Source organism: Tupaia chinensis, unplaced genomic scaffold (assembly GCF_000334495.1).
Source record: "Tupaia chinensis unplaced genomic scaffold, TupChi_1.0 Scaffold143584_1, whole genome shotgun sequence".
Taxonomy (NCBI): domain Eukaryota; kingdom Metazoa; phylum Chordata; class Mammalia; order Scandentia; family Tupaiidae; genus Tupaia; species Tupaia belangeri.
The window spans coordinates 5,405,143-5,417,281 of NW_006203430.1; the positions used below are offsets into that span (position 1 = coordinate 5,405,143).

Sequence of the window (12,139 nt, forward strand, 5' to 3'; positions counted from 1 at the left end):
CCCACTGACTTAAAAAACACGCAAGGCCTGTGTGGGTGTATGCCCCAAATCCTGACAAGATAAAGAAATGGAGAAAAGATTGTGGTGTGACCACACCCCATTGGAGGGTGCTTTCTCCCTCTCTGTCTCACTCTTCTGGTGAGCACACACACCTTCTACCAATTAAAAGGAAGTGGAAGCCCCTTGTGGCACTATGGCTTTTTAGGAGAACCAGTGCAAATCAAATTAATTTAATACATCTGCCATCATTTCCTCAACCAGCCTCTATCTACTGATCCTTCAAATCACTTCTGGTTTCTACTAATAATGTAGAGTCTTCAAGAAGTTCATGGAATGAGTGTGGAAAAAAAAAAAACTGAACATGGAGCTCAAAACTTTTTTGCACCAAAGTAAACTTGTTATTTTATTTCTAACAGTTTATTTTCCATGAACTTTTAGAAGTTCCCTTATATAGAGAATATCTTCATAAGCTATGTAGAGTTTCCCCATATTTTGAATTACTTTCTAAGGATAGATTTCCTACTAATCAAAAGATCAATATATACCACCATTTAAAATGTTGAAAAATGGACAAATATGCACTGAGCTTACATTAAAATGTGATGAATTAAAACTATGCTTATTGCCACTAATGCCCAACAACATAGACATAACTTCTAAGGTGATTGAAGTAGCCAGTGGCCAGGAACTTGATGTATAACTGATAACCCCTGAGAAGTTCTTTCCACCACCACAGGCCATGGCAAAATATTAAGTAATTTGACAACCAGTGAGTTTACCTAGATGAAATGTCTTCAGAGAGATCTACTATATGCATTTACTTACGGTGTCCTTAGAAAAACCTTTTAGAAATTTGTTAAACTTTGTTTGGTCCATAACTTTTAATTGGCTCTGTTGGGCGCTCATCGTGAAAATAGGCTGAAAAACAAGGACATACAGCATTGTCATTATTCCCAAGCCTGTCTCTGCATCGGGGTTAACAGAAACATTTACATTTATATATCACCCACTGATTACCTCACTGGCAATTAGCCTCAGAAATGTCTTTTTGAGGTGGTTATTCCTGTGATCAAAACTAAAACAGAACTATTCTTTCACTGTCATCTGCACTTTATCTTATATGTTACACATCTGTTGAACGGTCAAGATGGAGGCAGGACAGCTAGGTTGGAAAAACATACTAAGCACCCTGCAGGTGGCAACTGTCAAAGGCTGCTGCATCAGGTAAGGCTCTGGCAGGTTAGGTGAGAGTGGAGGAAGTGCACAGGATTACCTGATACCCTCCCAGGGTAATTGTGACGGAGACATCCAAAGGCTGGTTGATGACTCCTGCGACGGATTTGATCAAAGACATGAAGAGAAGAGGAAACCAGACGATACAAATGAGCAGCACGATGATCATGCCCCCCATGCCATACTTCACCACTTTCTTTTTCTTCTGGCCCCGAGGCTGGGGGTATCTCTGCAATAGAAGGGTTCAAACAAGGCTTAGGCAAGTGTTCCCATGAGAAGAGAAGAGAAGCAGGGTGGGGAGAAGGGCAGGACTCCTGGCATGGTGTTAGAACATGTGGACTTAGCTCTGATTCTTCTCTGCTTGCTCTGAAAGGGGAGAGGGTAACCTTGTCCCAACCTTTACAAGCTTTATGAAGTTCAGATGATAACAATGTATTTTCATATCTTTGTACTGGAATTTGATACTGTGGACTGTTCCTTTTTATTTCTAATTTACTATTTGAAAGTAAAACTAGAGCCCAATATTTAAAAATCTGAAATAGGGAGCTAGCAGATGGTGTAGCGTTCACGTCACTGGACTCCCATAAAGCTACCTGCGGTTCAAGTCCTGGACTCAGTGGCTTGAAAATCATCCTGAGCCCATGTGCATGCATGCCCAAAATCCCAGGAGGAGAATGAAGAAGGGATTGTGGCATGGCCATCACCCACCCCACCCCCGGCAATGATTTCTCACTTTCCCTCTCGCTGTCTCTGTCTCTTTCTCTCCAGCAAACGCATGCACCCTAAGGCAAAGACTACTTGAAAAATAAATCTGAAATATACACATAGGTGTAGATACATGTACACACATGCGTGCACATATATGTTGACTTGCTTTTTAAAACTTATTTTCTCAATGAGGCAAGTTTAGATCATCAGCAATCTTTCCCACTTAAACAGAATTCTAGCATTACATTATGAATTCAAGGAGATTTATTTTATCTCTGTCAAGAATCGTTTTGTTGGGATCACTATCAGTTTCTCTCCTGAAAGCTTGTCTGAAGCTCTTCTCAAAACTTTTCAAAATTCCCTTTTCATTTTTACTCTCTTCTGTGCATTTCCCGAGAAGAGCAGGGCAAACACCTTCTGAGCTAGAGGGCTACATTCTTCCTCCTTTATCAAAGGGTCTGTCATCTGCTTGTTCTGGGCTGCTTCATTACCCTTTCCCAGGTCATTTAATTTGCCATGTTTCCCAGCTTGCTGCTCCTTGTGGGCTACTTTCCAATCGGCTTCCTAAACCATCTTGGGAGGTGGCTGTTTGAAAACCATTGTGAAGTATGAATAGGAGTGAGTGGCTTGCTGGCCTATGCTTATACCAACATTTTGCTTTCAGGAAATGGTTCTTGCTTCACAAAGTGTACTATACTGATTTTGTCATTGTAGAGATAATAGAAAAAATAAAAACACAATGACTCTCAATGTGGTAAATATCAGAGGTGCTAAGTAGAGAGGGCTGTTGGGGCCCATAGGGAAGGATGGAGTCCGAGCTTGGGCAGTCAGGGAAGATCAATGAGTAAAAGGAGTGTCTAACTGACACTGGAGGTCGAGAAGGGGTTTGACAATGAGGAGGTACACAGGACGCTTCAACAGTGACAAGATGTGTCAAGGTGTCAAGTTCTTGTTTTTCCTTTTCTTAGATTTTTGCTATAGAGCATGTGTACTTACTGGAGAGACAGAGAGAGAGAGAGTGAGAACTCCCCCCCACCCCCAGAGGGATGACCATGCCACAGTCCCCTCTCCTCCATTTTCCTCTCGGGATTTTGGGCACTCAGGTACACGTGCCCAGCATGAGTCTCAAGCCACTGGGTCCAGCACTCGATCTGTGGTTGGCCATGTGGAAGTCCAGCATACCAACCACCATGCCTCCTGCTTGCCCTTTGTGTTAAGTCCTTATCTAGGAATAAAGACAGGTAAAACATCCATTGAAAAAGTCTCTTTGAGAGTAGAGAAAGGACAAGGATCTGGGCAAATGGGGAAGAAACAAATGTAGAACGGTAGATGCTCCCAGGCAACTTATACTGTTCCATTAGCTCTCAGCTTGAGACTTACATCCCCTGTGAGATACTCTCAGAGTATGGAGTGTCTCTGTCAAAGCATTTGTTATATACTGCATTTATTTGTGTGTCTATTTTATTAATATGTGTTTCCCTTCATTGGACTGTCAGTTCCATGTTGGTAGGGCCACTGCAAGTTTGTTTCACTACTTTATTCCCATGCTTAGCAGAGTTCCAGGCACATAGAAGTGCTTAGTAATTGTTTATGAGTTCTCACTCCTGTATGTATGACCCTTTACGACATATTTACTATTCCCATCAAGGGATAGAGAAACATTCCCTTGAATCTAGGCTAGCCTTTGAACTTGCTGTGACCAGTAGAATGTGGTGGAAGTAACGGTGAGGGAACCTTGAGCTGAACATACACTTTTCCCTTTTTCTCCCTCGGAATGAGCTGCCGTGAGAAGAACCTTGGACTCATTCCCCTGAGTATAAGAGAATACATGGAGACAGATTCCTGGCAAAGAGGCAGATGCAACCTGTGGGCATTTGAGTGAGAACACAGAATAATCCAGCTCCATTGCGGACACCAGATGACAGCTGCCACAAGATGGACCTCAGGCAAGATTGTCCAGTAGAGCCCAGTCCATCTTGCTGACCTGCAGAACTGTGAGCAAGTGACTAATATTTTATTTTTATTTATTTTCTTATTTTTAAAGGTTTTTGCCATAGGGTGTGTGCGCTCACTGGAGAAAGACAGAAACATAGAGAAGAAAAGTGAGAAATTATTCATCAGGGAGGATAGCCACACCACAATCCTTTGTCCTCCATTCTCCTCTCAAGATTTTGGGTGTGCATGCTCCCACAACCAGAGTGATTTTTGGAAATCCAGTGCCTCAACTACTGCACCACCTGCTTGCCCCTAGTGACAGTTATTTATTATTTTATTATTATTTTTTAACACGAAAACGCTTAGCTTTTTTTTTTTTTTAGAGAGGTTTTTGCTATAGGGTGCGTGCACTCGACAGAAAGACAGAGAAAGACAGAGAGACAGAGAGCGAGAAATCACCCCCCAGGGGGGATGGCCATGCCACAATCCCCCCTCCTCTTTTCTCCTCTCAGGATCTTGGGCACATACATACATGTGCCTGGCATGAGTTCAAGCCACTGGGTCCGGGACTTGAACCATGGTCGAGTACATGGGAGTTCAGCAACATAGCCATTATTCTAACTGCTGGTCTGTTATTTATTTTTTTAAGAGAGATTTTTGTCATAGGGTGCATGTGCTCACCAGAGAGACAGAGAGACAGAAAATGAGAAATCACCCTCCAGGGAGGATGGCCATGCCACAATCCCTTCTCCTTTATTTTCCTCCCAGGGTTTTGGGCATGCATGCACACATGTTCAGTGTGAGTTTTAAACTATCAGGTCTGGGACTTGAACCACAGTCAACTATGTGGGAGTGCAGTGACATAACCATTATACTACCTGCTGGTCCCTAATTTTAAATCACTAAGTTTTGAGGCAGTCTGGGCATGGGTTTTAGGATGGAAGTTGTCTGTGTGATCCTTTGCATGAATTTGGACATTTCTTAGCTACTATCTCCTGACAAGGCAGCCAATTCTGTAGTGGGGTAACTTCGAATGTTAGCAATTTCTTTATATTTCATTGAAACTTCCTGGGACTTTTGCTTACTGAATTCCATTTTTTTTCTTATTTTTTTGATCTCACAAAATAGTTTTAATTTCTCATATCTTTCCAACTTTTCAAGTTATTGAAAAGTTTGTCTTTTCTTGTTTTTCCAACTTTAGACTAGATAATTCTAGGTTTTCCTACTTTTTCTCATTGTTCATAATTTCAGACCCTCTCTCACCCTCCATGTCCTTTTAGTAGGGTGACTTTGGTATTCTGTTATCATACCAACTCCTGTGCTCCTTAAAAACAGGACAAGTCGGGACCAGCAGATGCGTAATGATTATGTCACTGGACTCCCACATAGTTGACTGTGTTTTGAGTCCTAGACCCGGTGGCTTAAAACTCATGCCAGGTGTGTGTGCTCAAAATCCCAAGAGGAGAATAGAGGAGAAGGGATTGTGCCATGGCTGTCCTCCCGGCGGGTGATTTCTTGCATTCTATCTCTTTCTCTGTCTTTTCAGCAAGGGCAAGCGTCCTATAGCAAAAATCTCTCTCTCAAAGAAAAAAAAAAGTCAGAACAAGCTAATAGATTTTTTTTTAAAGTTTATTTTTTCAGAGAGAGAGTGATAGGCCTGAAGAGTTTCCTATTCTGAGATCCTTCCCTAACCTCCCAGAAAGCCAGGATTCCAGGCACACATGGGCAATGAAAGCCCTGTTTGACCCAGGATCCAAACCCAGTTCTCCTGTGTGGCTCTAGTATCAAATAATAGCACCCCACTGACTATACCACCATGCCTGGGCCCAATATGATTTTAAATAAATTGTCAAATGCCATCTCCTTCACTCCCATAAATCCCATAAATCCCACAGTATAACAGGCCTCATAGTTATAAAAGCTGAAATTACCAAGGAAGTCACAGAACATACTATAAATTACATAGATCAGAGGTGACTTTCCAAAGAGGATATTTTCAAGATGAGAAAAAAAATGGCATTTTATAACAATCTGGCTAATATTTGTTGGATATTTCTACTGCCATTATAAAACTTTTTCATATGTTAAAATTGGAAAATCCAACAAATAATTTGCAATTCTACCCATATTTAAACCTCGGAATTTATCCTAGCAGAATGAGTGAATATTTGCACTCCAATTTGCTTTGCACAAAAAAATGCTAAATTGTCTTCCCCTCTCAAAGTGAACCAGAGGGTGAACGTGAGTCCAAGCTCCTGAGTCCACCTGATCCACTTTTCTTCTGCTCATTCTCTCCTGCTCCCCAATGAGCCATTTGAGTCTTATTGGGTCATACAGCAATACATCATTTCTTCTGTTTAAAAATAACTGATACATGGTTGCCAAAAGAAGAAAACATCTGGATGTTATTACTGCAGAAGGCAGCAGTAAGCCTAAAATTCCAACTCCAGTGGATGGGAAATTAATGGGCATTAGTAGGTCATGTGAGTTTTTCCTCCCTGCCTCTGCTATTTGGCCATGAAACTTGCAAAAGTTCACACTAATCTCATAACCAGCCTGTCTCTAAGAGAAACAAACAAGAATAAGGCACTTTAATTGGCCCTTACCTTTTCTGACTCCCGCCAACACTTCAGGATGAATATGTGAGCATAGATGTCTTCCACGCAGATCCAGCTAGACAGGCTCAGGGTTGTGTCTGTCCACACCCAGTCCATCACCGCTCGCAGCTCTGTCAGGAATGGAACCAGGCGGAACCTGGCAGGAACCACATCTCATTAGAGAGACATTTCTGAAATGTCCCTCTGCCCATTTGACTCTGGGAGCTCCTCTATGGTTGTTTTAACCATTATGACTAACAAAAAGGTCTCAAGATGACCCTTCCAATAAAATCCAACTTGGAATACAGCAGCTTTTCACTGTAACTCTCATATATGGATTAGTATTTTAAATTCCTTTTCTTTTTCCTGATAGCCATAACCAACTGGGATTCCCCTTTCAAGTAAGTTGGAAGTCAATCAGCTTTTTCACATTTGTTGTTTTGTGTTGCAAGAATCTGTTGGCCATGAAATTATGGAATTATTGTGGCTTTGCTGTAGGATGGGTCAGTAAAAATTTTACACCTGATCAGAAAAGATGAGGGAAAATGAGAGAAGGGAGCAGGATATGTCTCATGGCAGATATGTAAACCCAGGAAGAAATGTTAGGCCCAGACACAGCCTAGCACTGAATGAAATGCTGGTCTGTAAGAGGAGGTTCACAACTCGTGAGTACATTTAGTTCCTCTTCTGTGACTGAGTGACCAGTTTCAGGTCTGGTGTGATGAGGAGCCAGCAGTGCCTTCAAAAGCCTTGCCTTATCGGCCATGTTATAATTTCCGAGGGAATAGAGAGGAGATGAAATCATCACACAGAAGAGCGAATATGCTTTGTTTGGGTAGCTACCTCTCTACGAGGAACAAGGAGTCTTGTGGCATCCAGGCTGGTGTTAGGTGGAATGAATGCCTCTCTTCCATGGATGAACTTACTGTACACAAAAAAAATCCAAAGATATTTTGGAATAGTTGAGACTCCTAATACTCTGTTCCATTATGCCTAGAAATATATTAATAGCTAAGGATCATTGACTTCTGTTTTTCACGCCAGATATTATCACAGTAATTATGCAGAATACTAAGATAGAAAATTAGCCCACGTGGGTCGACCTATAGTAACACCCTGGTTGTGACAAATACACTAGAAAGGTATTTACCAGGCTCATTTAATCTTTTCCTAACATCATAAGAGGTCTCCGTTGAATTACATTGCTCTATTTTTCCTCTTCCTGTTCCCTGTCAGGTAGGAAAAAAATGTTTTATTTTCTCTTTCTCTCTCTCTCTCTCTCTTTTTTTTTCAGTCAATAAGCATGGCCTATCTCTATATTGTTTAGGTCATCCTTAATTTATCTCAACAATGCTTGCGATGCTCAGTGTAGAAGTATGGCACATATTTGTTAGGTTTATTCTTGGTATTTGGTGTTTTTATATGCTATTAGAAATATGGTTTTTAAACATTTCTTTTTTTTTTTATTTTATCACACAAAAACAAAATGCTTTTCAAAAGCTAGCCTTCCCTCCAGAAGTGACTGCAACAATGTGTCTTTACCCTTGAAACAGGAAGAGGTTGACATAGTTGTAGCTCTTTGTGAGGAAGTTTCCCAGGACTCGTGTTGGGTAGCCACAGCGGATTTGGTAGGCCGACAACCCAAAGTAGACGCACTTCACAAAGTACCAGAGCTGAGCTACCAGGTTCTGGCTGAATTTCCTAAAATGTAAAAATATAGAAAGTGAAAAGATGGAATATTTTTCTGGTACAAAAAGACACCAATTTAGAATACAAAATACCCTACTAGTTTCCCCTCTGTCATTTAAAGTCAATGTAAAGGAATTCTCTATACTTAGTGGAGCACTTCAGAGGCAAGGTGGAATAAGAAAATCTAATAATTAAAAAAAAATTCCTGTGAATGATGCCTCTAATGTATATTATTCAGTCATTTAGGTAATGATGAAAATAAATGATTATTAAGTAAATTTACTGAATTTATGGGACTATTAGTCACCTTCTGTATAACACTCCTTTTTTTAGTTCTACTTTAGACTCAGAAGTATCCAAATTTCTTTTTCCTTTTAAAATACTTGCATCAGCACCACTTATGATTATAAAGTAATGATTTCTATACTATGATCAAAAGGTCAGGGCCTAAACATTTAAATGAGAGCAACCATTTTGCTACAACTACAATTAGAAGTAATTTGGATTTCTTCATTAGAAACTACATTTGAGTCAGTGTCTTTATGAACCACATAGGAAAAGCCACTTATTTTTGATAGACACTTCCAAAAATGGGATTAGCTAACCTGATTGATATGTTATTTATAAGACTCGACTACAGATGACTCTGACAAACAATCAAAAGATTGAAATTTACTGTTAAATAAGAAGGATTTTCAATGAAGCCTAAGGATGTTTAAAGAAGTGTGTCACAGACTGAGAAGGTAGTTCCCAAGGAGGGTTTTCAGAACCGTGTTGAACAATGGCAGCATGACTGGATGACTACAGCTCCTGAAGCCAGAGACGGAGAGTTCCAACTTGTTTGTGTATATAAATCGAGATATATTTGTTCAAAAGATCATTCCCAGGTCAGCTGTGGTTGCACAGTGGTAACACGATGCTCTGTGATGCTGAGACCATACGGGAAGGTCCCCAGTTCACATCTCGAGGTCTCCCTTTGCATTCCAGGAGCATGCACATGTGTCTGTGATCCTAGCTGGCTGAGGCTAGGGTTCGGATCATGGCCCACAGAGCCTGTTGGGAGTGCATCTCTCTCTCTCTCTGTCTGCATCTCTCTCCCTGCCTTCCTGTCTCATGGAAGAAATAAATACACATTAAAAAAAAAGACCATTCCTGTTTCATTATATGAATTTTTCTATGTTCACCTTCTGTGGATCCTTTTCTTTAATAATCTAACAGTGCTAATTTGTCTCATTTATAGAAATATACTTTGCTTTCCTTTTATTGATTGACCCATTCATTTGTTCATGTATTAAGCACCAGCTTGCTCATGATCACTGTTTTAGGTGGAGACACAGGGCAGGAAGTAACATGTGGACTGAGATTTAAAGATGAGAAAGAAGAACTATGAATGGGAAGCATGGTGTTTTTATATGCTATTAGAAATATGGTTTTTAAACATTTCTTTTTTTTTTTATTTTATCACACAAAAACAAAATGCTTTTCAAAAGCTAGCCTTCCCTCCAGAAGTGACTGCAACAATGTGTCTTTACCCTTGAAACAGGAAGAGGTTGACATAGTTGTAGCTCTTTGTGAGGAAGTTTCCCAGGACTCGTGTTGGGTAGCCACAGCGGATTTGGTAGGCCGACAACCCAAAGTAGACGCACTTCACAAAGTACCAGAGCTGAGCTACCAGGTTCTGGCTGAATTTCCTAAAATGTAAAAATATAGAAAGTGAAAAGATGGAATATTTTTCTGGTACAAAAAGACACCAATTTAGAATACAAAATACCCTACTAGTTTCCCCTCTGTCATTTAAAGTCAATGTAAAGGAATTCTCTATACTTAGTGGAGCACTTCAGAGGCAAGGTGGAATAAGAAAATCTAATAATTAAAAAAAAATTCCTGTGAATGATGCCTCTAATGTATATTATTCAGTCATTTAGGTAATGATGAAAATAAATGATTATTAAGTAAATTTACTGAATTTATGGGACTATTAGTCACCTTCTGTATAACACTCCTTTTTTTAGTTCTACTTTAGACTCAGAAGTATCCAAATTTCTTTTTCCTTTTAAAATACTTGCATCAGCACCACTTATGATTATAAAGTAATGATTTCTATACTATGATCAAAAGGTCAGGGCCTAAACATTTAAATGAGAGCAACCATTTTGCTACAACTACAATTAGAAGTAATTTGGATTTCTTCATTAGAAACTACATTTGAGTCAGTGTCTTTATGAACCACATAGGAAAAGCCACTTATTTTTGATAGACACTTCCAAAAATGGGATTAGCTAACCTGATTGATATGTTATTTATAAGACTCGACTACAGATGACTCTGACAAACAATCAAAAGATTGAAATTTACTGTTAAATAAGAAGGATTTTCAATGAAGCCTAAGGATGTTTAAAGAAGTGTGTCACAGACTGAGAAGGTAGTTCCCAAGGAGGGTTTTCAGAACCGTGTTGAACAATGGCAGCATGACTGGATGACTACAGCTCCTGAAGCCAGAGACGGAGAGTTCCAACTTGTTTGTGTATATAAATCGAGATATATTTGTTCAAAAGATCATTCCCAGGTCAGCTGTGGTTGCACAGTGGTAACACGATGCTCTGTGATGCTGAGACCATACGGGAAGGTCCCCAGTTCACATCTCGAGGTCTCCCTTTGCATTCCAGGAGCATGCACATGTGTCTGTGATCCTAGCTGGCTGAGGCTAGGGTTCGGATCATGGCCCACAGAGCCTGTTGGGAGTGCATCTCTCTCTCTCTCTGTCTGCATCTCTCTCCCTGCCTTCCTGTCTCATGGAAGAAATAAATACACATTAAAAAAAAAGACCATTCCTGTTTCATTATATGAATTTTTCTATGTTCACCTTCTGTGGATCCTTTTCTTTAATAATCTAACAGTGCTAATTTGTCTCATTTATAGAAATATACTTTGCTTTCCTTTTATTGATTGACCCATTCATTTGTTCATGTATTAAGCACCAGCTTGCTCATGATCACTGTTTTAGGTGGAGACACAGGGCAGGAAGTAACATGTGGACTGAGATTTAAAGATGAGAAAGAAGAACTATGAATGGGAAGCAGAAGAAGGGGAGGGAGCAGGAGATCTCTGAGGTACACAGGAGGATGTCGCACATTGGAGATCTGAAGGCCAGTGTTCCTGGAGCTTAGAGTTCTCACTGACAGATGGAAAAGCAGTGGCCACCTTCTGAAATCTTACTAGTCTTTCTCTACTAAACTGCAGGTTCTTTTTATTTTTTATTATTATTTTTTAATTTTTGCTATAGGAAACAAGCGCTCACCAGAAAGACAGAGACAGAAAGCAAGAAATCCTCCCCCCCCCCCACCCAGGGGGGATGACCATGCTGCAATTCCTTCTCTCCATTCTCCTCCCAGAATTTTGGGCACACATGCACATGCACCTGGTGGGAGTTTCAAGCCCTCCGCGTACAAGACTTAAACCATGATTGGTCACTTCTCTTACTATGTGCTAAGATAATGCAATCTGTTTACAACCCCTAGTATATTCAAGCCCTACAACTATCCCATGTAGCAGATACTACTGTCATCTGCCCCCTCCACCATCTCCCTACAATTTCTTTAACAATTAAACAGCCTCCCTTTTTGCATCCATTTTTTTATGACATAATCTTATGTTCTCTCACCCTCTTAAAACTCTCTTAAGACCATGCTCCAGTTTGTGTCCATATAGACTAAGGCATACAGGCAAACACAACACAAAGACCTACGTTTGCTCTAGTCATTAAGGCTGTCATCTTTCTTATTTGAAAACTCTGTTTCTATGACTATGGATCCAACCTAATGAAAATATCTTTGAGGAATCCACTCATACTGGACTTGCACTGAATTTCACTATTATTCACACCTTGAACTTTCCCTGCCTTGGCTCTGCTGTTCTGCCACACCTCTGCCTATAGTTGGCAATTTTGTTTAAATGCATGTGTGATGATCATCTTAGGA

The 12,139-nt window shown here is 40.2% G+C and overlaps 1 protein-coding gene across 2 annotated transcripts in view; it reads right to left on the bottom strand.

Annotated features, from left to right (window-relative positions):
- Window positions 1-12,139, bottom strand: part of PIEZO2 (piezo type mechanosensitive ion channel component 2) — a 514,198-nt gene that overhangs the window by 12,531 nt on the left and 489,528 nt on the right. For both annotated transcript variants that reach the window (XM_027766530.1, XM_027766529.1), the window contains 4 exons: window positions 9,695-9,853; window positions 6,483-6,630; window positions 1,274-1,462; window positions 826-918 (listed from right to left, as the gene is read on the bottom strand). In XM_027766530.1, the coding sequence (XP_027622331.1) occupies window positions 826-918; window positions 1,274-1,462; window positions 6,483-6,630; window positions 9,695-9,853 (589 nt within the window). The remainder of the gene's footprint in view (window positions 1-825; window positions 919-1,273; window positions 1,463-6,482; window positions 6,631-9,694; window positions 9,854-12,139) is intronic.